Below are 26,318 nucleotides of genomic sequence, written 5' to 3' on the forward strand. Positions count from 1 at the left end.
TTCTGCCAGAATGGCAGGTCCCGCAACAGAAGAAAGCTTGTCTAGACTTTAGAACAAAATCGGCAACTATACCCTGTCCCAACTATCTCTGGAGCAAGGCCTCGCATAGTGGCAGAGATGAAGGGGGGAGGGGGTCGATTGGGCAGAGGGAAGGAGAACAGGCTGCTAAGAAGGCTGGTAACTGCAGTCGCTTTCCTCCTCTCCATGCATTCACATTCCCTCTCACGTGTTCATTTGTGGAGCTGTCTCGTGTCACTACTTGCACAGACACTTCTTTTCGTTCGCCTGCTCCAGAGATAACTGGGACAGAGTGTATGCATGGAAACTTCCTCATTCTATGCTGGACTACCCTAATGTAGACACACATTATATATAGACACAAGAATAAATTAGGTTATTAATAACAACAAAATCTAATAATACAAAACATTTGTTTTTAACACACAAAATAAGATACAAAGTGAACATCACAGAGTACAATCAGAAACACTATGTAGGAACTGAGGAATGTACAACAGCAATGAAAGCATTCAAATAGTTTATGGCACTGGAACACAATTGTTTACCACAGTCATGAACACTAGTTTTTCAAGGCAAGAGTTAGTCCATCGCCTATATTCAAAAGTGAGACAGTGACTCTAGCATCATCTCTCAGCTTTTCATTCAGTTCCTTTGTGTAGATGGTAGCAGCATCTGTTGGATTGGATTGGACCACAGTTCCTTTCCACAAAACATTATCAAAGGATATCATTCCTCCAGGCCTTAACAACTCCAGGCAACGCTCATAGTAATTCCAGTAGTTTTCCTTGTCTGGAATGAACACCACAAGAATTAATAACAACTTACTGAATGCCAAATGGTTGTAAGCACTTCAAAAAATTATGTTATGTAATCCAGAATAGAGCATTTCTTTGATATGTGAATTCAATTGGTTGACCAGGAGATAAACAACTGGAAAATTTTCTTTTGACTGAAATCTAAAAGTAAAACTATCTCCTGTGGATTGCATCATGTCATGAAGCAGGGTTTCTTGAATTCCTAGAATTCTGCGTGAATTATTTATTGGCTCCAGGAATTGTGCTTGAATTTTTCTCCGTAGAAGTGAAAATCTGCAAGTTTTATTAATGCAATCTCATTGAATTTATAAACCTTAGGCAGGTTTCTTAGTTTAGCTTTTATTTTTACCAAGGAAGGAAAGGAAAGCTGCGTGGAAATTAAAACAAATTCTCTCAATCTGTTTGCTTTGTTGGTGTCCTTTGCGGAATGAGATTATTGCGAGATAATGTATCTGGAAGCTGATCAGTTAAATTTGACTTCAAAATTCTTATTCAATTAACAGTTATTCGTACATTAAAATATTCCGTGCATAACGTTCGTATTTGGAATCTGAGTGTAAAATTGCAAATGTAAACTCTGCACCTTAAATGAAGTACGTATTTTAAATATTAAGGCTGTACCGTTTAATTGAATTGAATTAGAATTTTTGGATACATTAAAATCACACAGACCTTTTATATTGTTAATTCTATATATGTGCATGCACACGTGTGTGTGTGTTGGGGGGGGGGGGGGGTAAGTAATACGTAAGGTTGAAATATAGAAAATATCTGCTTGTACCCTTGAATTTTTAGAAGCTTTGGAAACCGGGAATTATACTTGAATTTTATCATGGTTCTAGAGTGGTCACTCACCCTGTGAAGTCACATAGGGGGTGTGGAGGTAAGGACCCACACATTTTCGTTCTCAGCCTTAGTGAAGGTGACGTGATCAACACCATGCTCTAGACATATTTACCTCCCCCCACCCCAGGGTTGCCCAGGCTGGGTGAGCTTCAGAGCAGGGACTTTGCCAGATAAATTCCCATCTAGCACAAGCCACCCTAGGATTGGAACCTGGGTCTCTCACCTTGTAGTTAGACTGCCATACTTGTATTCATTTCATTCTATTTCAGTTATTTGATGTTGCTTTTCTACCTCTTAGTTTCACAGTAATGATGAGACTGAATAATGAACTGATAAAATGAATGAAGGGACAAACGGATTCGAACCTGGAACCTCTCTCCCATTGAGGCTGGTTGCCATACTTGTATCCATATAAGTAATAAACAGTTTCAAATAATATCGTCTCCTGTCAGGTATATTATCAGATGCAAATCGGAATATCACTCTACAACTTACATATTTTTTTAAAAACATACAAATTCCAAGTGGCACATGCAAATAGTTTTCTTTTTATATTAACATAAAAGGAATTATGACACTTGACAGTTTCAAACACCTCATACTTTCCCTACCTCCTAATATGGAAAGAAGATTTTTTTTAAAATATAAAATTCAGCAAAATGCTAGCTGAGAAAATATTGACACACACTATTCCAGATGCATTTCTATCCAAACAATCAAATGTAGATTTTTACCTGCATCAATAAAAGCAAAGTCGTAAGTTCCAGCTTCGCCATTCTGTAGCAGTTCGTCCAAAGTCTGCAATGCAGGTTTGATCCTCAGATCAATTTTATCAGCTACACCTGCCTCCTCCCAGTATGGACGTCCTGCAAAGAAATTACGTACATTGCTGTAGAAACATAACAGACTTTGGGAGTTGAATAAAGTAAAAATTTATGTTACAATCTAGGAATTGCACCATTCAATGAAGGCACCTAGAAAATATATAGGTAGGGTTACACAAATCCTTGATCTTGGCAGTAATTGAGGTATCACATACCCAGAGTATACGCCGCTGGTCATTAAATATATATACTTAGCAATATATCACTGAATATGAATAAAAATGACATTTTTTTGTCTTGTTCTGTATTGTTTTGGGTGAAGCGCTTCTAAATTGCTAATTGGGTGTTATATGATTCTATAATATAGTTTAGTAATTTATATTACATTATATTTGTGTATGTGTTCTAGCTGTGTTATGTCTCACTGTATTATATTATGTGTTTCTCTTGTTTTTTTTTTTTTTATTGGCTACCTTCTGTAAAAGGAGATAATTTCTCTGTTGAAGGAAGTAAATAAATAAAATATATTAATAAATATTTAAAAAATACATTATTAAATACATAGAAAGAAATTAATTTGTTACTTTTATATATATATCAAATATTTATAAAGTTAAAATAGTTTTATAATGTAATAGTTGAAATGAAATATTGTTTTGTTTAGTTTTTCCTTTCTATTAATAGAAATCGTATTTTTGTTTTGCATTCTTGTTTTAGTTTTATTGTTCATATTGTTGGTGTGGATCTGTTAATGATCTCTTAAAATAGATAGTGTGTGTTTCTAATATTATCCTTAGTGAAGTACAGTATTGTGCGAAAAGCTATTTTAATATTCTTGTGTGATTCTTGAATATTTTAAAGCAAAATGCTTGGTTAATGGATTCATACAATTGGAATGGAATACTTACACACTAATATTAATAAATATTTATAACACTTTGAATCAGTAGTGGCAATTCATTGTCAAAACTGAGAAGGGGGGGGGGGCAAGGAGACTTGATTGTTGTCTTGGTAGACAAGGCTTAGCTTTAAGAGGACATAGTCTGGGGGTAATAGTTCCCCTGATTGCCGCCACTGCCATGAATTGTTACAATTTTCAAGCATTGGTATCAGTATTGGTGGTAAAATCAGTAAGCATATCGGTTCAAAGTAGTATTTACTCAGCCCTACCATTAATGCTATATTTTGTTCCAAAACTTTGACTTCATGGACTCACTGTATAAATAAATCCTCATGTGCAGTTCAGAAATATTATATATGAACACATTCATTCACTGAATTACTTGCCAATGTCTGCGAACTGCTTTTGCGTGTCGCAAGCAACGACCTTCCCATCATCCGGAATGCAAAGGGCTGCAGAAAGGGCACTGACACCTGTGAACACACCAACATCAATCACTCGCTTGGCACCAATGGTCTTCATCAAAAGCATATTTAAATTGATCACTTCCGGTGTTCCCATCATTCTGCCAAACTCATGCTCTCGTGTTCTCTCATACAGCTTCTCCTGTACAGGGTGGAACCTAGAATAGAAAATTAGTACAACATGTATTCATGTGTCAATGGAAGGCGGGTAGACACTCTCTGGCCCCCAAAATATCCCCCTTTTCCCATCTCAGTTATATATATATATATATATATATATATATATATATATATATATATATATTAAATGAACAGATAAAATGTGTATTTCAAAAACATTGGTAAGCTTTCTTTCTCTAAAGCATTTATTAGTCTCAGTGAGAATTATTTGAGGTGCATTTATTGCAAATCCAAAGGCACCATTGTTAAAAGAAGGAACAATTTTGTATAGGTTACAGTTAGCAACGGCGCCAGGATTAACCATTTAGGGGTGCTGAGAGGGTGCGGAATGAAATTTAGGGAGTGCGATGTTGCGATGAAACATGCATACATGTTATAACACCATTAAGCCTTGTTTCCATGACATGAAAAACTCAATATGCTGACCAAGTCAGAAATTTATTTTATTTTCAAACATAAACTAAACGTAAAGTATCAACCTTCTATCAAGGTCTTCTTCAGACTCTGTACCAAGTACAAATTCTGCCTTGGTCAGCATATTGAGTTTTTCACGCATATATGCTTTAGCCACTAAATCAACTTCTAATAGCCTTCTATGAATATATGCCAATGACTTGATTCATTTTTGCTTGCTTCCTTTGACCATAACATGTTCAGAGAAGTAAATGTCGCTTCCCTTATAGATTAGTATCAATGGCTTGCCTGTAGTATACAATAATAGTGGCCTCTCTTCAATACTCAATATTTTACATATTATAATGACTACATGGTGTTCGTAAGTCAAAACGTAAATGACATTGCAACATAGAAAAACAAATCTGGTTGAATTAACGAAACACGTTTAGTTAACCTATTTGGTAACTGCAAATGATGAACATAATACCACAATTTACTAAAGTTGGTAATTTTGAACAAATTCTTTGATAAGTACGATAAGCACATATGCTCGATTACTAAAGAGCATTTAGTACTTGCGAATAATCATTTCTTTGTCGCTTGTTTAAACAAATGTTTTGTTGCCAGAACGTATTTTTCAAAACTTTTTCCTCTGTGAGGAGCTAACAGTATTTTCGATAGAAAATTGGTTTTACAAAAGGGGTGCGGAAGAAAATAAAGGGGCACGTAAGCACCCCTTCGCACCCACCTGATGCCACCCCTGGTTAAAGTTACAGAAGGCCCATTTTCTTCAAAAAATTTCTCATACCAGCAGTACAATTATAACTTCACAACCTTGAAATTACCTTCTAATGCTGAACATTATTGAGTAATAATGATAAAGATCTATGAGAGTACGTTAGATCGACGTTTGAATTTGCCACTGAAGTCCCAAAGTTCGTGTCCCAGCCTGGGCAAGGGTGTTTTTTTTATACTTTATGAGTTTTGTCACATCATCAATTTAATGTAATCATTGCTCATCCTTGCAATTAGTCAGCAGTTCTCAGAAAAGCGATGCTAAATAACACAAATACAAATAAACAACTATATAACAGAGGCTATATTCTCAGGAGGGGAGAACATGGATTTAGAATTCAGAGTTGGGAATGTATTTAGAAATATAGAGCATTGGAAACAATATAGAAGCGGTAAATTATCTGTCTCCTCCTCCTCAGTGGCGTGCCCAGGATTTTCGAAAGAGGGTGTATACTTTTTTAATAGTCATTTCTCATTTTGCCATCATCTTCTGCCTTTGACATTTTTTAAAATTTTTTGGGGGAATACTGGGCTAAAGGAGGGTTATGACCCCCACCAACCCCTCCTTGCACACGATACCTCCCGCCCCTCCTTTCGACTCCAAAATGTTGAGTAATGAACAAACGTGTACTTACTTTGTCGAATGTGATAAACAGTATTCCAATATTTTATTCCCTTCGTTCCATGGTGCGATGCTCTTTCCTACAAAGCCCTTTGAGGATGTCATTCTGGCTTATGGTAGAAGAGGAGATTTTATTTTTCACCTGAAAATATTAAATATGTTGATGAGAAGACACGTGAAGAAAAGTAATTGTGATTTTAAAATAAACTTACTTATACAAAAAAAAGAAAAAAATTAAAACATCATTCTTAGAGTTAGAATTTCCTTCATACATTCCAGAATGAATCTTTGTATGCATAGTAATGAAAGAAAAAACTTGGTATCTCTCCTTCACATTCAAAAATATATTAGTATTTCTGTAACAAGGAGAGCTATTTGTTATATATAGCATTAACGATCTGTACTCTTGTCGGTGGAATCAAGGGCGTCCGGAAGGAGGGGCAAGGGGGGCCATAGCCCCCTGGAAAATGAAAGTCAACCAAAAATTATATATTTTTCACATATAATTTCATTTCATCCACAATAATGTGTGTTAATTATTGCATGAATATGATAAATTCAAATTTAAGCACTGTTTTTTGAAGGAACAACACTATTATTGGGGAAAATGTACCCCTCGAAAAAAAAAAATACCTTCCTTGCCTCTTCCTGAAATCCTGCGGACATCAATGTGTGGAATCTAGGGGTGTGCGGGACAGAATTTTTTGGGTCGGGACGGGAATTTTTTTAAATCCCGATATTCGGGATGGGAAATGTTCGAAATTTCCCGAAGCTCTGAAAATCTCGAAATCTACACGTCATTTTTACTTTAAGTGATTGTTTTTGTATTTCTGGAATAAAAATTAACAATTTCCGATAAGTTCCAGAAACTTACAATGGAGAAAACGTCGAGAAATAACGACTTTTTAAAATGACCATTCGGTATTTCCCCGACTACTCGGTGCCAAGGGTCCCGGGTTCGAATCCCGCTCGGGCTTGATTGTTTGTGAATGTCCATTCATCATTTCATCACTCATCCCCATCTTCGCAAAGTAGCCAAGAGGCACAAAACGCGAAGTAAAATAAACTAAATCAAATCAAATCAAAATCAAACCGACTGCTCGGGATCGGGACGGAATTTTTTTTCCCCGATCCCGGTTCCGACTTTTCGGGATCCCGCACACCCCTAGTGGAATCTGTAGAGCAAGGTGGTACGGGAGAGAAGAAAAAACAGTGCGCACTGCTGCAAACGGCTGGTACCTTCATTCACTTCCCCTCACACGTTCATTGGGCTAGACCTCTCGAGTCACCACTTGCACAGACATCTTTTCGTTCGCTCACTCCAGAGATCATAGTTCTTTTTGAGCCAGATCTGGCTCTTTCATACACTCATTTGGCTCCTAAAATTTCGAAATGCCCCAAGGAGCTTTTTAGCTCCAGGACCGTAAATTTAGCTCCAAATCTAGCCCTTTTAGTATTATACTGTCAGGTATAGTAAACAATATAAATGCCTCGCTTGTCCTAACGGAGGGGACGAAATTTTGAGACCGTGAAATTTTGGAACTTGCACTCAAGGGCGTCAGCAGTGGAGATGGAAATTGATATTGTTCATTTCAATGTGTATGTATTAAAAATGGAAAGTTTGTTATTTTTATTGCTAATAACTATAACTTGACAAGTTTAAAAACAAGACGCTGCACCTCACATCACATTTCCCCACTCCATTGTCTGCGGCGACGTTCGTTCGCAGTGTTGCAACCTGGAGGGAGCGGAATTGTCTGAGAATTTTCAACTAAATTTGAATGTGAAAGGCATGAATTAGTATCCCGTCACCTACGCTACCTATTCATTACACTAAATTCTAAATACATTTTGATATTTTCCCTTTAAACCTTAAATGAATTAAGTTATATTAGGGATATTTCTTACCAGCATAAGAAATGTATGAAATAAAACGATAGAAAAATGAAAAATATATAAACGATAGAACTGAGCTCACCTTCTAAATGTTTTTCAGTTCTCCTTCTTCAGTTTCACTCTCCCACTCATCCAAGTCTGTGTCTACCGATGAATCTGTGTCCGTGTCTGAATCGGCTTCACCAAATCTGATTACACTGTACAACACGAAATTTGTCCTTTGCTTAAAAATATGTTTTTCTAATGTATTTTTGCATGCAAAAGACGAATCTGCAATTAACTTCTTCGTATCACGTACAGTTTTTTGAAAAACGCCATCTTTATACATTATGTGTATTAATTACGTTTAAACAATTATAAATTCCTTTAACTGTTTTTTTTTCAGCGCTTGATAAAAATGATATCGCTATCAGTTCGCATTGTTACATAAAGAAACGTTTTGCTGGATCCTCTAGTGATAAATTTGTTACATAACAATAACCGTGCTGGCACCACTGACGAACAAGGGCTGCCGTCTGTTTTGTCCTATCCAAGGTGAAGGTTGTGATTTGCAATTGCAGGTGTTTGTGTAAAGTTTTAACGTTTGTGGCAGGTTTCTGTTAGTGAGGTGGGTATGAAAAGGAGGCTTCATTCAGTGGATCATAATGTCCCGTCAGTGTAAGAATAACCTTGATTCATTTTGTTATATATGTGGTGAACTGACGTTGAAAAGTCAAAGAACCCCTGTTGCCAAAAAAGCATATGAACTGTATTTTGGATGCCGAGTAGGCGATCAAGATAAGCGATGGGCAGCACATATCTGCTGCAATTCTTGTTCCAGGAACTTGCGAAACTGGATGCAAGGAAAGCGAAGTGGGCTAAAATTTGCCATACCAATGGTTTGGAGAGAGCCCAAAGACCACGTAAGTGACTGTTACTTTTGTTTGACAGATGTAATGGTCTTCTCTTCAAAATCAAAACATCACATCCGATATCCTAATTTGGAATCAGCAAGGTGCCCTGTGCCGAAAGCTCCCGAAAATTTTAAATTTGATACATCAATTGAAGAAGGAAGTTCAGGCAACGAGGACGTTGACTTCGTGCCACCAACCCTCTCAAGTGCACCACATCTCATCACACAAGAAGAGTTAAACGATCTGGTACGGGACTTAAATCTATCGAAAACAAAAGCAGAAATCTTGGGCTCTCGACTTGAAGAATGGAATCTATTGGATAAAAATGTCAAAATCAACACGTTTCGATCGCGACAGAGTAACTTTTCGTCTTGCTTTTCGGAGACTGGAGGAATTGCATTTTGTAACAATATTAATGCTTTATTTCAGGAGTTGGGCCATGAACACAATCCAGCAGAATGGCGATTGTTCATTGATTCGTGTAAGATAAATCTGAAGGCAGTATTGCTCCATATTTGTAATGCTTATCCATTAGTGCCAGTGGTGTATGCTGTTCACAAAAAGGAAACATATGAGGTAATGCGTGACATATTGCAGTACATTGAATATAATACATTCAAGTGGCGAATCTGTGTAGACCTGAAAGTAATTGGAATTCTTACTGGCATGCATCAAATTTTGTTGCTTTCTGTGTGAATGGGACAGCCGGGACCGAGTTAACCATTGCATGCGGAAAATATGGCCACCACGACAGGAATATGTAGAGGAGAGGAGGGTATTATGGAATAGTCGGGAAATATGGAATACCAAGGTTTTGGCTCTATTCGGTGCTGCTATCACGTGAGAATACCATGAACTACTCAAGAAAGACTCCCATGATGCAGTGCAGTGAGAGCTGACCGCTTGTTGTTGTGTTACCACTCGCTACAGAACAAAGTGTGTTTCGTGATTTTCAAGAGTTTTTGCAGGTAAGTTTTCAAACATTTTAACCTACTAGTACACATGTGACTGGAACATTGATGTTAAGCATAATATACACTAAAAGAATTGTAGTTTGTTATACTGTGGTCGTTTTTTAGCTGACAATGTTTTGTCCATCCGTTTAAAGGTTCATTTTCCAAGATGGCGTGTCGGGTATTATAGAATACTAGGTATTTCATAATACCCGACGTAAAAGTATAGTATTCCATATAACCCGACAAAATATACTGAATAAAAATTTAGTTAAAAAATGAGTTTTGCGTATAATATTGATAGCTAAACAATAATTATTACTACTTACATAAATAGTAATATAGCCTAATTTAAAACCAAAGTACATTTTTTTAAAAGCTAAATCCATTTGAATGAGTTGAGTTTGAGTTGGTGTTTTAAGTCCACTTTATGCACAGTAAGGCTAATCGGGACTGGACCTACAGTTTAAAGTGGGATCCAAACCGCTTGTGCCTCCACCGGGTATCGAACCCGCGACCCCTTGATTACAAGACAATGACGCCACCACTACGCCATGGGGAAGACCCTCATTTGAATGAAAACAAAACACAATTTTTCTGTTATTTGAAAATTAGTCTACAGTCTAGACCTACAAATAATTTGTTTTAAGATGTGTTTTATCTATTTAAACCTACCCCCCCCCCCCCCTTAGTTGCAAGAGTTCTAAATAGTCTGGTTTTTTTTTCCAGATATGCCTAGAAAGAAGGAAGATGAGGGAAAGAAGCGAAAGCTTTGGTGTGAGACGCAGATGGCTAAGGCTATAGAAGCTGTTCGTGAGAAGAAGATGGGGTACCTTAAGGCGTCCAAGGAATTCCAGGTTCCCAGAGCGTCTCTCTTCCGCCTTGTCAACAGTAAGGAGAAAAATGCAAAGGTAGCAAGCAGCCTCAACTACTCTTGGCCGTAAGCCAGTTTTTCCTAAACAACTAGAAGACAAGTTACAAACATATTTAGTTGAGATGGAGGCCATGTTCTATGGGCTCACAAAAAGGGATGTCTGCAGTCTTGCCTATCAACTTGCGGTTCGCAATAACATACCCCATCCATTTAAGGACGAAACTGCTGGCAAAGACTGGTTCTACGCTTTTATGAAAAGGAACCCGAAACTTTCAATTCGTAAACCCATGGGTACATCTTTTGCCAGGGCCAGGGGATTTAATAAAGAAGAAGTAGACAAGTTTTTTGACCTGATCGATGTTGTTTTCAAAAAACACAACTATCCTCCTAACAGGATATTTAATGTAGACGAAACTGGTTTGTCTGTGGTGCAAAGTAAAGTTCCTCATGTAGTAGGCCTAAAAGGAAAGAGACAAATTGGGTCCCTTACTTCAGCCGAAAGAGGTTCTCTCGTAACCATCATTCCCTGTATGAGTGCAGGAGGTGACTTTGTCCCGCCTCTTGTGATATTCCCGAGGAAGAACATGAATGAACAACTTCTTAGAGGTGCTCCACCAGGGACCATCGCATCGTGCCACCCGTCTGGTTGGATACAGACAAACATTTTTACTAAATGGTTTAAACATTTCATTGATGTAACAAAACCCTCAGCTGAGTCACCTGTCCTGCTTCTCCTTGACGGCCACACAACCCACAAGAGTAACATTGACGTAATTAGTTTAGCAAGGGAAAGTCATGTTACGATTGTATGTCTACCTCCCCACTGTTCGCATAAAATCCAACCATTGGATAAAACCTTTATGAGTCCATTAAAGTCTCACTATAGTGAGGAAGTGAGATCTTTTTTAAGGCATAGCTCAAGGCCCTTGAGTATTTTTGATATGATGGAACTGTTTGGCAGGGCCTACCTTAAAGTACAACGTGGGGACATAGCAGTAAACGGCTTCAAAATGACTGGTATTTATCCTGTCAATAGAAATGTTTTCAGCAGTGAAGATTTTATTGCTTCTACACTCACTGTTCCTAGGCCTCAGACTATGACACCCACAACTGACCCTCTTCCATATTCGTCTACCAGCTCTGATTCACCTCAACCCTGTTCTCCCAAGAGTCCTGATGTGGTTGTCCCTGGTACGTCTAAGTCAACAAATTTTGTCCTACCCATAGAGATATCACCACCACCTCCAAAAAAGCAAAAGTCAAATAGAGGCAGGAAAGCTGGATCTTCTTCTATAATAACCTACTCCCCATATAAAACACAGTTAGAGGATGAACTGAAAGAAATGGACAAAAAGAAGGAACCAGAAGCTTCAAAACAACAAAACAAACCGAGCATTCAAAGACCCCCCGTTCAGAAATTAAACTTAGACCGACCTTCTAGACCTAAACCTAAAAGAGATGACTCCAGTGTTAGCAGCGATGCATCGATCCATTCTGATGTATCATCTGTAATGGACTTCATGCCCTCAACTAAAGAACCGGAAAACAAAGACGCTGAATGTATCTTCTGTAACGGAAAATTCTCCGAAGATCAACGCGGGGAAATTTGGATTCAATGCTTCAGCTGTTCTCTGTGGGCTCACCTTGACTGTACCTTAGCAGAGAAAGAAGATTATATCTGTGACTTTTGTAAATAGACTCGAAGCAGAAATGAGTTGCACATAATCTTAGAAATATGGTTTTTATAGTTCAAAATAACTATGTTTTATGAAGTCTCCTTAGTTTTTTCAATGGTTTAAACCACCTATTCCATATTACCCGACTATTTCATATTAGCCTCCATTTGTAACTTTTTTTTTAAATATGTTTTTTTTATAACAGCAAAATAAATAGTATTTTTCTTACAAGTGACACTTCATTACAATTAGTTATAGTATGTACTCATGATGATTTTGGGTATTTTATTCAAAAACTAGTGCAGTTATTTTTAGAAATGTAAATGGTATTCCATAATACCCTCCTCTCATCTACCAGGAATCAAGAACGTATCACATCAACGACTCGTGAACCCTAAATATGTTTTTCTTCCCCATTACACATCAAACTTGGTGCACTGCTTCCAAATCATGGGATGCCACATGTCCCTGAAATTACATTTTTTGGATTCTCATTTTGACTTCTTTGAACAAAATTTAGGGGCTGTTAGTGATGAACATGGGGAACGGTTCCACCAAGACATTGCAACATTTGAAAAGCGGTTCAGTGGACGATGGAACGCAAGTATGCTTGCTGAATATTACTGGTCTATCATCAGAGAGACTCCTTCAGATAGATACAAGATAAAAAGATCACAATTATCATTTCCGTAGAAGTTTGTACTGTCTTTTGTTTGTATACCTGTCTAATGTCTGTGTAACAAAATGTCATGTGACTGTACAATACAAATGGTATGTCTTGGGAGAAAACTGACTTCACATATTGATTTAGTACCTTTAACTTATTTAAACTCACATGTTTTCAACCAAAGGACATTTTCGTAGACATTTTTTTAGTCTTTTGTTTGTATACGTTGATTTACCTGTCTAATGTCTGTGTAACAAAATGTCATGTGACTGTACAATAAAAATGGTACGTGTTTGGAGAAAACGGATTTTACATATCGATTCAGCACCTCCAATTTAGTCAAAATCACCTGTTTTCAACTAAAGGACAGAACATGACCTCAAATTTGTTGTACAGTGTTATCAGTTCATCTACACGCTTGTCCATAAGTCCATCTCTTTCAAAGTAAGAATCTTGCAGCCAAGAGTAAAGAGCATAAACATTTCAATGCTTTTGAAAAGAACACAGGCAAGCGTGTTATCAGATTGCGTTCTCGTAGTGATTGTTGTAGGATAAACAAACGAACCACCACCCCACTAGTTAAAAAAAAAATGGCCACTGCTCGATGTCGCATTCAGAAAATGAAGTCCTTCGCCCTGTAGTTTCTATTTGTTATAAACCTTAACGCACGTGCATAATACTACAGTTTACGATCGGCGCACCGCACGCATTTTCAAAGGCCGGATTAAATTAAATGAACCACTGATATAATAGGAGCCTGAATGCACCGTCACGCTAAACAGTGAAAATTGTTTGTCATATTTGTTTTAGCTTAATTCTGCTGAGTTGGCACCACTGGTACTCTCAACGCCAGACCAGTGAGTAGAAGAGTGGTGGGGAGGATGACGTAATAGGAAGTGCTCCGCAGCGATCTGCGCATATCGGGACTTAACTTGTCAGCCAATAGGTAGCGGAAGTTGATGACCTAAAAAGTATAAGTATATGACCTATAGAAGGTCCTAAATGGGGAAAATGACGTACAAATGCAGAAAAAGATCATTAGATTTGTTAGTTTCAGGTTAAAAATTTAAATGAAAAAAATAAACAAATGCAATCTTGCTTTAAAAAAAAGCCGCCAAATAATACCACATGCACATCCAATTAAAATATGCAACGAGGATTTCCAATAGAAAAATCTTATCTTAAATTTGAGTTTGCCCCAGACTGACACCTAGTAGTTTCTCCCGACACAACAAAGACTGTCACCAGTTTAGCATTTCTTTTGCTCGTAAATTGCAATCCTGCGAGATATATATAGGGTCATTCCATGCCAAACCATCCAATGGTGGTTTCATGACCATTTTAGAAAAAAATCATTTTTAGTACATTGGTTTTGATATCTAGAAACATGTACAAACCTATGTTAAAAAAAAAAAATATTGTCTTTAGTTCTCCTGGGGCAGCCATTTTTCCAACATGGCCCATGGTTTTTTTTTTCCTCATGTAGTAGTATACAGAAACCTTAATATCTCAAAAACCATTAAAGCTAGAGACATGAAACAAAATTCATTTTGTAGCTAATGAAGTATACTTCCTATGATATTCAGGTATGTTTTGCTTGAAATTGCATCGTAAGTACGAAAATTAGGGTGGAAAATGGGGTAACAATAGTTAAAAAACAGAACAGACTTCATGCATTTCCTTTAGTTTTCCTTGGCTTGGCACAAAGACATGATTTCAATTCTGGCACTTGAGTCACTTTCTCCACATATGAAACTTTTACTCCAACATATCAGGCATTTTGATTTAACTGGTATAGGGCTTTCTTGACACTTTTTCTTACCTTACCTTACCTTACTTAACCTTTTTTTTTAAGTGGTACTTCTGAAGATCACAACATACTTTACCATACAAAAAGCTATATTTAATGGTATTTGCATATTGTCTCTAAGCCATACACCTGTAGTCTTGACCTAAGAAGTGTTATCATTTTCACTGACTTTGTTAAGAATAGTTAGGTCTTTGGGAACCTTACCAAAAGGGTATTTAGGACAGTCCTCTCCAGTTAAAAATATTACAGAACACTCAATTTCCTGTCACAGATAACAAACATTCACAAGTCACTACTCTTGGCACATTAGGCAAGGGAAGAATGACATCAGAGATTGTACATGCACAGATCAATTCCAGGCTTGCCTCACATCCTATCAAAACATGTCTCTGAATCTTCCGCTGTGCATGACTCACATCTATTTCAACGAATGTCTTTTCGTGGAAGAAAAAAAAGTGGAAAATAAAGAAACAAAAGATAATATATTCTACCAGCTTTGACACTCCAAAATAAATAGCCTACTTTCAGTGGAGTGCCCAAGGAGGGGTTTGTGGGGGTCATAAGCCAATACCTTTGGCCTAGTATTCCATAAACAATTAAGTCAAAGGCAGGATAATGTAGCAAAAACAGGGCTGTATACTAAAAATGTATATGTAACCCCCCTCCTCTCCCTTGCAAAATTCCTGGGCACGCCACTGCCTATCTTAAGCTGCATTTACTGCTACATTGATAAAAATATGGGGGAAGCTCAGCTTTGGAGCTGACAATACCAACTGGTCGTGGGTACCTAATAAATCAAACCCTTTGCAATGAAATTTCGCAGATTTTCAATTGTCATACCTTGTAATTTCAATTTCTGGTAAGTCAAGTATTAAAACCTTTAGCCCAGGTTCCAGTGTAAACATGGTTATGCTTCAATGAATTGTATACCGTTATTACTCACTGAAATAATCCTTCATATTTACTGGACAACATTTACATGCTTCGTCATACTCCTATATTATTACGATAACTGCATGTTACACCTGCACACAGAACCGAAAACGTGTCAATTGACACATTTATTTTGACTCCAAGACAAAATTACTCATTTAGTTGTGTCGATTGATGCATTAAAAGTAAAAAATTGTTATGAAATGATCTTGTTTGATCTTCCCAATTGATGCATTTTTGATGCATCACACGGAACACCAGCTGATGAAAGTACCCTTTTATGCATTTCCATGTGTATATTTACACACCAAAAAGTGTATCATTTGCGGTTTATGCACGTTAGCTATTGGAGTCAATAAAAACTCCAAAATTGTGCTTGACCGTTTGTTTATAAACTTATTTTTGTTCTTTAATTTTTCAAATAATTTTTCCAGAGTTGAAAGGAAGTAAAGTTTTTGTGTACTTCTTAGTATACTTGTAGTAGTAGTTGTGCGTTTGTGTTTTTTTCTTGTGTAGTGGTTGTTATGTGTTTGTGTGTCTTGTGCAGTAGTTGTGCTGTGTAGTGAGTTTGAGTTTGTCTTGTGTAGTAGTTGTGGTGTCTAATGTGTTTGTGTTCGTCTTGTGTAGTAATTGTGCTGTCTAATGTGTTTGTGTTTGTCTTGTGTAGTAGTTCCTCCATTCATATTCATATTCATATTCATATTCTTTATTTCCGTTGACCTATGTCCATAGGTATGAAAATAGTCATATAACAATACATACAGTAATAAAATATTAATACAATTTTAGACAAGGATTACAGTAATGATTTTAAGAACTACTACATGAAGGAAAACGAAATACACTAATAAAATATTAATACAATTATAGACAAGAATTACAGTAATGATTTGAAGAACTTCTGCATGAAGGAAATCTAAATAGACGAAGAATACACTATTGGAGTGAAATTACATATAATATTTAAGGCGAGCACAATAATAAGCAAAGAATTCTTTTTTAGTGTAAAAATAAGATGTAAAAGTAACTATGTGACTTATACAACATGGAAGAATGCAATATATATACACAACTGATTAATGATCATTTAGGCACAATAATAGCATATAGTGAATACTTCATACATGATAATATAAATAGTATAATTCCATTTTCTGAACAACGGAACCCTCTTTGTTGACAATTTATGTAATTTAATATTTACAAATTTAGAAATTCATTTATTAAATAAAAACAATGTCGTAATAAGAATTTTGTTAATTCCCTCTTAAATTGGGTAGTTGATTCCATTGTTTTCATGTGATCAGGTAATTTATTATACAGGTGGATACCTACGAATTTAGGACCTTTTTCAAGGAGAGTGGTATTATGAGTTTGTATAACCAGATTGTGATTTTTTCTTGTGTTGTATTGACGTACTTCGTTGATACGTTTGGAGAAACTAGACATATCTTGTTTTACATAGCACAGTAAATGTAATATATATAGGCAAGGTAATGGTAGAATGCCAAGATCCCTGAAAATTTTCCTATATGGTTCATTTATTTTCTTTCCTGCCATAATTCGTACTACTCTCTTCTGCAAAATAAAAATTTTTGCACTGTTTCTAGCATTCCCCCAAAATACAATTCCGTATGTTAGTTGTGACTGGAAAAGACTGAAATATGTTATTCTTATTGTCTCCCTGTTTATTATGGTTCTTAAGGTTCATATACCATATATGGTTTTGCTTAATTTCCCTGCTAGGGGATTTATTGGGGGTTAGGCGTAGAGCTGACAACTCTGCACTGTAAAAAGACATGTCAAGAAACAGAAATATAAGGCCATGGATGTTCCCAAGATAAAATATTCCGGAGGTAAAATAGTCCCCCATTCGGGTCTCCGGGTGGGGACTACTTTGGGAGATCCCTGGACTAAGGATAAGATCTACATTAGAAATATGGATATTAAATTAGGCACCTGGAATGTTCTGAGCCTTTACCGGCCTGGGGCATTTCAGTGTACAATTAATGAAATAGCTAAGTATAAATTAGATGTAGTAGCTGTCCAGGAAGTTAGGTGGCCAGGAGAAGGGAATTGTAAAACTAAAAATTATACTTTTTTCTATGGTGGTACTGAAAATCATAATTTTGGAACAGGCTTTTTCATAAATAATAGAATTATCTCTTATTTATGAAAAAGCCTGTTCCAAAATTATGATTTTCAGTACCACCATAGAAAAGAGTATAATTTTTAGTTAATAGAATTATCTCAGTGGCCGCGGTGGCTCAGTCGGTAATGCTTCTGACTACCATGCTAAAGGTCCCGGGTTCGATCCCCGGCCGGTTCAAATCCGGGAACTTTTCTAAAGGTGGAAGCGGCCCCGGCGCACACCCAGCGTCGAATAACATGGGTACGTGGGGGAAACCCTGGGGGGTAAAGGCGGTCAGGGGCGTGATGCTGACCGGATCAAGAAAGTGTGGGGCGTTACCCCCACACCCCCTATACGCCTTCATGGAGTGGTGCTATGCACAGGGGAACACTTTACCTTTTTTTTTTTTTATAGAATTATCTCGACTCTTAAAACAGTAGAATTTATTAATGATAGGATATCATATGCAGTTTTACAGGGTAGGTGGTGTAAAATTATTTTAATAAACATACATGCACCAACGGAAGATAAAGATGATAATACTAAAGATGATTTTTATACAGAGTTAGAACAGGTCTTTGATAAATTTTCTCAGTATGATATGAAAATTCTGTTAGGTGACTGTAATGCACAGATTGGCAAAGAAGAGATATTTAAACCCACGATTGGTAAAGAAAGTCTTCATGAATTAAGTAATGATAATGGTATAAGATTGTGAATTAAGAATTTAATTGTGAAAAGTACCACTTTTAAACATAAAGATATCCATAAATATACCTGGTCTTCTCCAGATGGTAAAACTCATAATCAGATAGATCATATTCTCATTGATAAGAGAAGGCGGCATACTAGTATAATTGACGTTCGTACACATAGAGGTGCTGACTGTGCCAGTGACCATTATTTAGTAATTGCTAAATTAAGAGAAAGACTCTCAGTGATAAATCATAAGCAACAAAATCTAAAAGTTATAAAATTTGATACAGGAAAGTTTTCTGATGAAAGAATTAAGAAAGATTACCAAATTAAACTGTCAAATAGATTTGATGTTTTGCAGGATTTAAATGATGATGAAAATATAAATGAAACAGACATAAATGACGTAAAACAGGTGTAAATGAGTTTAGAAAGGGGTGGCAACCTAAAGTAAACTTGATAAAAGATAAAGATGGTGATTTTCTAGCTGACCCAAGCGATATTCTAAATACAAGTAGATGGAAGAACTACTTTAATGACCTTTTAAGATAAGATAAGATTTATTTCCATCCACTTGATCATATGAGTACAAATAGCACTATGATATGAGATAGGTCAATTACATGTATAAGTTTGAGTACAAAGGAATTAACTCATACTTAAGCATATTGAAAAGTATAAAGAGTATAAAATAAAATTACATGTATGATTTTGAGTACAAAGGAATTAACACATACTTATGCATATTAAAAAGTATAAGAGAGTATGGAATAACGTAGAAAATAGAAGAAAAATCAAAGGTTATGACTATTAGTGAACATAAAAATACAAGAAAAGTCAAAGGTTTCTCATCTGTGCTATAAAACAAATACTTCATAAGCAAGCTTTTTACTGTTATTTTAAATTTGGTTGGAATATGATTCTTGAATTCCTCTGGCAGCTTGTTATAGAGTTTTACACCTTGAAATCCTAGACCACTATGTGTTTTGGATGTGCGTACAGTAGAAAGGTGGAGGGAGTTATGCATACGAGTGCTGTACTTGTGTATGTCCAGATTTTTTGAGAAGATTTTAGAATTTGTATGAATAAAGTACAACGTTTCTAATATGTACAAACATGGAAGATGTAATATTTGAAATTCATTGAAAATTTGTTTTGTTGGGTTTGAGAGGGATACATTCTTCATAATTTTTAATATGCATTTTTGCCAAATAAAAATTTTCTGCATTTTGGGTGAACTGCCCCAGAAAGAGATACCATATGTGAGTACAGGTTGAATCTGTCCAAAATATACTGTCCTTAAATCATTCAAAGTTAAAACATTTCTCAAAATTCTCATCATGTAGCAGAGCCTGCTTAACTTTTGAGTCTATCTATACTCCTAAGAATTTTATTGCATTGCATTCTTTGACAACTTCATTGTTAATAATCACATTTAAGTTTTTTATTTGTTTTGCTGGATTAAAATTTATTAGAAATGTTTTATTAACATTCAGGGAAAGCTTGTTGTTGTTTAGCTAGGTGTTTAGTTGTGTTGTTGTTGAAATGGAATTCTTTTGAAGTTGCTCATATTCCAGGCTTTTTACTATGATATTTGTATCATCCGCAAAAAGTATTGTTTGAGACTCTGATAAGGTTTCTGGAAGATCATTCATGTAGAGTAAAAATAAAACTGGTCCTAGAATTGAGCCTTGCGGTACACCTGTATTGAGGAACAGTTGGTCTGATTTGATTTTGTTAATATCTACATACTGACATCTGTCTTTTAAATAAGAGGTGAACCATTTTTTTGCTAAACCTCTGATACCATAATGGTCCATTTTATCTAGTAAAATGTCATGCTGAACCAAATCAAATGCTTTGGTGAAATCTAAAAATAATCCATGCACATGTATTTTTTTGTCTCTTGATTTTAGTATGTTATTTGTAAATTCAAAAATAGCTTCTGATATTGACTTACTTTTTTGGTATCCAAATTGATGTTTGAATAAAATGTCGTATTTTTCTAAGAAAGTTACTAATCTATTTAGCATAATTTTCTCTATTACTTTAGAGAAGACCGATAAAAGAGAAATTGGCCTATAGTTTGAGCATTCTTCTTTGTTACCTTTCTTGAATAATGGTCTCACTTTTGCTATTTTGTACTCAATAGGAAAAATACCTGTTTCTAAAGATGTGTTGCAAATACTTACTAGTGGTTGTAAAATACTATTCACACATTTTTTAGTAGAGAACTTGAAAATTCATCTGGCCCTGATGAATACTTATTTTTTAAATTTATAATTACCTTCTCGACTTCTCCCTCAGTTACTGGTGTGAGAAACATAGTGTTTGTGTTTCTGGGACTGTTGAAATATGTTCTTAATCTAGGTGTAGAGATTACTGCATTTTTATTTACGGTATTGGGAATATTCACAAAGTATATATTAAAAATATGTGCTACATCAAGGGGATTGCTTATTTTCTCTCCATCAGCCATAATTTCTATCTTTTCATTCACGTTCTTTGTTTTCTTACCAGTTTCATCATTAACAATTTTACATAGTTTCTTTGATTTATTAGCAGACTTGTGTATTTTATCTGCAATGGCCAATTTCTTAGCATTGTTTATTACCTTCCTGAGAATAATTACATATTTTTTGTAGTGGTCTTTAAGTATGGGATTCTTGTTTTTCTGGATTTCTTTATATAATTTTCTTTGTTTCACAGGACTTTTTTTTATCCCTTTAGTTATCCAGGAAATTGATTTTGTTTGATTTAGGTGTTGTCTGTATGTTTTGTATGGAAATGCTACTTCAAAATGATATTTTACTGTCTTTGTGAATAAGCTTACTTTCGTATTTATATTTTCCTCCATGAGCACATCAGTCCAGTTTTCTTTCTTTAATGAATATACAAAGTTTCCTATATTTTCCTTGGTGAATTTTCTTTTTTCTATAGTAGTGGTATGTTTTGCAGTTTTTTCTTTTATATTCTCTGGTATATGTAGGAGATAAATCAGAAGTAAATGAAGAACACACAGCAGAACCTTTAGTTCCATAACCTAACTTGACTGAAGTTAAAGATGCTATTAAAAGGCTAAAGAATAACAAAGCACCTGGCATTGATTTAATACCAGCTGAGTTAATTAAATATGGTGGAAATTCATTAATATGTCAAATTCATAAATTAATTTGTTTAATATGGAATAAATAAGTGGCCGTGGTGCCTCAGTCGGTAACGTGTCTGACTACCATGCTAAAGGTCCCAGGTTCGATCCCCGGCCGGTTCAAATCCGGGAACTTTTCTAACGATGGAAGCGGTCCCGGCGCCCACCCAGCGTCGAATAACATGGGTACCTGGGGGGAAACCCTGGAGGGTAAAGGCAGTCAGGGGCGTGATGCTGATCACATCACCCCCACTCATGACCGGATCAAGAAAGTGTGGGGCGTTACCCCCACACCCCCTATACGCCTTCATGGCGTGGTGCTAAGTACAGAAGAACACTTTACCTTTACCTTTTTTTAGGAAAATCTTTGGACCTAAAAGGGATGAGGAGACAGGTGAGTGGAGAAGGTTACATAATTTAGAACTACATAATTTGTATTCATGTCCAGATATTATTAGAATAATTAAATCAAGAAGACTTAGGTGGGCAGGCCATGTGGCACCAATGGGAGAGGAAAGAGGAGTTTACAGGATTCTTGTTGGGAAACCTGATGGTAAGAGACCTGTAGGAAGACGAAGATGGAGGGACAACGTTGAGATGGACCTAAGAGAAATCGGTAGGGATGGAAAAGTATATAGATCTTGCTCAAGATAGGGAAAGATGGAAGGCCTCTGTTGCTGCAGCCATGAACCTTCGGGTTTAAGAAGGCTAGAGAGTTAGTTAGTTAGCAAGTATTAAAACGTTATGTTTCTATATTTTCTGAGCCTTTATTTAACCAAAATTTAAGAAAGAAAAAGAAAATACTTCATTATTCTAAGTATGGAATGTAGTTTAACCTTACTTTGCAACGTCAGAAATTAGGCGACATATAATACCTCATAGTGACCAAAACGAGTTGAATCTAAAAGTTGAGGTTTTAACTGTGAGTGAGGTTCATGATGGGCTTCCTATGTGCCAAATTTCAGAATTTTTAAAGTGGACCCATCTGAGATATTTTACCCCGAAAACTGTAAAAATTCAATGAACGGCCATGTTTGAGCCCATGCTGTAAAAAGGGGTGCATTTCTAAGCACTGATACTTTATTTACAGACACCCTGCAGGTAGGTCTACACATGGAAAAAAATCAAGCATTAGACTAAATCCCTTCATAAAAAAAATCGGGCTTAAAAATGCATTTTTTTTTTAACTATTGTTACCCCATTTTCCACCATAATTTTGCGTACTGCAATTTCAAGCAAATTATACCTGAATATCATAGGAAGTATACTTCATTAGCTACAAAATGAATTTTGTTTCAGGTCTCTAGCTTTAATGGTTTTTGAGATATTAAGGTTTCTGTATACTGCTACATGAGCAAAAAAAGCCATGCGCCATGTTGGAAAAATGGCTGCCCCAGGAGAACTAAAAACAATAAATTTTTTTGAACATTGGTTTTGATATCTAGGAAAAAGTACAAACCTATGTACTAAAAATGAAGTTTTTCTAAAATTGTCATGCAACCATTTTTTTAAAAATTGGTTGATTTCACATGGAATGACCCTATAGGCCTATGTTCACCTTGGTGAAAAGACTCAAGAATATTACCAAAATGAAAGACGTGACAAAATATGACGAAACAATACACCGAATATTGCGAAAAATGACGGGAAAATGCCGAAAATCGGGGAAAAAAACCTAAAACGTGAAAATTGGCAAAAAAAAAAAAATGCAAGAAAAAAATCAGTTTAAAATTACGTCTAATATTGTGTATATTTAATGGGCATCGTATCCGAGATGTCAGAAAAAAGATGACATTTTATCAACTTCCGCTCTCTACTAATAACACAACCAAATTTCAGGTAGTATGAAGAAAGAATAACCAATGTGAACAAGGGCGTCCACTGGGACACTTACTCACCTGAGATTAGCGGTGTGCGGGGCAGAATTTTTTTGGCCGGTATGGGAATTTTTTTTTTAGCCCGACATTCGGGACTGGAAATGTTCGAAATTTCCCGAAGCTCTGAAAATCTCTAATTCTACATATTATTTTCAAGTTAAGTGATTGTTTTTGCATTTCTGGAATAAAACAAACAATTTCCGACAAGTTCCAGACACTTGCAATGCAGAAAACGTCGAGAATTAACAACTTTTTAAAATTACCATTCGGTATTTCCCGACTGCTCGGGATTTCCCGATCCCGGTCCCGACTTTTCGGGATCCCGCACACCCCTACCTGAGATATCTGTGATTTATTTCTGTGAGCTACAAGCTATCATTTGCAGCAATTAATTACTATGTTACAAGGAAATAACGAGATAAAGTTCTCACAAGAGACATTGGAAACATGTTGACTGCCGTAACTAGATGTGTGCTGGACGGAAAAAAAATCATCAGGAAGAGATTGGGAAACAAATATTACTTACGTTCACGACTGAAAGAAATGTCAATTTCCCAACCTCCGGATTACGAAAAGTCGGGAAATCATTTCTAAATGCGTGAAACTGACCTTAATAGTTCACAACCCGTTATTTTAAAATATTACTTCTTTCTACGTTATCATCGCTTCGGCATGTAAAAATATGAAACAGAGGTACCATAGATGACAGTAGATTAAGTGGTATAATAATAATATATTTGGGATAATTTGCTTATTTGTAATATATTATGTTATAATAATGATCCTAACAATAATCAGGCTCGTACCCAGAAATTTTTGATGGAGGGGGGGCAGACCAATAAGCGAATTTTGAAAAGAATGTTCTCTCATATTATAGCTACACATATGTATATATATACTCCCTCTGTCCCATAATTATTGTCCGGTATACTTTTGTTTGTTGTCTCATAATATTTGTCCCATAGGCAAACTGTGACATTGGTCTATCCAGAAGTAGAAAATTAAACACGGGAATGAGTCATACAACGTTGTTACTCAAGGATCAGTACAAATTTGCCGAACAAGTATCCAAAAGAACATAAATAAAAAGTCACCATTTTGGCATACCGGACTATAATTATGGGACAGAGGGAGTGTGTGTGTGTGTGTGTGTGTGTGTATATATATATATATATATATATATATATATATATATATATATATATATATATATATATATATATATATATAGGGAGGATAGGGCAGGCCCCTAGCCAGGAATTCTTTGCAGAGGGGGAGGGGGCGAAGTCAATCCTAGAGGGGGCAAATTTTTAATATATTGTATCGCATTGGCAGATATAGCAGGGAGCAGGGTACACAGAGGCACTTGCCCCCTCCCCCCAAAAAAGAGATAAGTAACAGAAGGGATGATATCTTGAAACTCTAACGAACAAAAAACAACTTCAAGCAACATCAAATAGCAATATTTCGATAATGGCCTTTCCAGATTGCCAAAGAATATAAAGTTTAACATAAATAGGATAATAAGGACTGTATGTATTTGATATTTACAGGTCGATAATGTTAATAGACGATTAATATGTACCAACAGCTTTGAGCCTCTCTGCAGAACTGATTAAGGGAGCCCTTTATAAATCATGCTTCATAATGATTCCCTCTAGTTTCCTGTTTGCAAAATTTTTACACACAAAGGAATCTAACGAGAATCCAACAACACAATAATAATAATAGTTAGCCTACATATTATCTACACTTTCATGAATTGTGCAAAAAATTGTAATACATATTTTGTACTTGCTAAAACATTAAAACATGGGCCCCTTAGTCTACCACGGACTCTATTTCCTTCAAAGGGGACACTCTTGAATCACTACTAGGGGTGTGCGGGATCCCGATAAGTCGGGACCGAGATCGGGAAGAAAATTTCCCGTCCCGATCCCGACTTCGGGAAATGACTTCCCGACTTTTCGGGATCCCGAGCAGTCGGGAAATACCGAATGGTAATTGTTAAAATTGGTTAATTCTCGACGTATTCTTCATTGTAAATGTCTGGAACTTTTCGAAAATCGTTCGTTTTTGTACCACAAATGCGAAAATAATCACTAGAAGTGAAAGTGACGTGTAGAATTCGATATTTCCAGAGCTTCGGGAAATTTTCAACATTTCCCGTCCCGAAAATTTCCCGACTTTGTCGGAAATTTGCGAATTTCTCCCATCCCGAATGTCGGGATTTAGAAAATTTCCCGTCCCGACCCAAAAAAATTCTGTCCCACATAACCATTTTGCAAAATATTGTGTGAATTACAGGTGAAATACATGTGTTTGACACCTGACAATCAAATAGGAATCCCTTGATTGATCAATGACTTCTTGGATTACAGGGTCGTCATTAATATTTCATATTAAGAAATTGTTTTAATAGGGCCCAAATAATTTTACGGGACGCCATGGCATTCTGTTTAACATTTTTCTTTCGTATACATCGTTTGGCTCCCAGGGCCGACTCCTGCCGCCCCATATGGCTCTGAACTTGGACTACAAAAATAGCAGAGATTGCGAGCGAAGCGAGCAAGGATATTTTACGAAATGTACTTTTACTTGTATAAAATTTGTAATCGAAGTGCCCTTGGCCGTCTGGAAGAAAAATGCAAGGAACACGTGAAAACTAATTCCATCATGAGTATCCAATTGTCCTGATATTCTTAGATTCTCCTAGTCTTTTTTTTTTTACTTCAATGTTTGCTTCCCCTAGAATGGACTTCCGTCCAAGGTCGGGGGGAGAGGACAATGCCCCCTGCCCCCTGTGGTTGCATCACCGTTTATGAGTCTCTTCATATATTTCACATCATCACTCATTGTTGCGATTAACTAGAAGTGGCAGAAAAGCAACTCTAAATAAC

At 36.2% G+C, this 26,318-nt stretch overlaps 1 protein-coding gene across 2 annotated transcripts in view; it reads right to left on the reverse strand.

Annotated features, from left to right (window-relative positions):
• Positions 1-420: 420 nt before the first annotated feature.
• Positions 421-26,318, reverse strand: part of LOC145992179 (catechol O-methyltransferase domain-containing protein 1-like) — a 50,342-nt gene continuing 24,444 nt past the window's right edge. For both annotated transcript variants that reach the window (XM_083128502.1, XM_083128495.1), the window contains exons 2-5: positions 5,878-6,006; positions 3,794-4,029; positions 2,417-2,548; positions 421-810 (exon numbers count right to left, since the gene is read on the reverse strand). In XM_083128502.1, coding sequence (XP_082984628.1) covers positions 581-810; positions 2,417-2,548; positions 3,794-4,029; positions 5,878-5,969 — 690 coding nt within the window. In that variant the 5' untranslated portion in view covers positions 5,970-6,006 and the 3' untranslated portion in view covers positions 421-580. The remainder of the gene's footprint in view (positions 811-2,416; positions 2,549-3,793; positions 4,030-5,877; positions 6,007-26,318) is intronic.

This window comes from Lepisma saccharinum, chromosome 1 (genome assembly GCF_977018435.1).
Source record: "Lepisma saccharinum chromosome 1, izLepSacc3.1, whole genome shotgun sequence".
Taxonomy (NCBI): Eukaryota; Metazoa; Arthropoda; class Insecta; order Zygentoma; family Lepismatidae; genus Lepisma; species Lepisma saccharinum.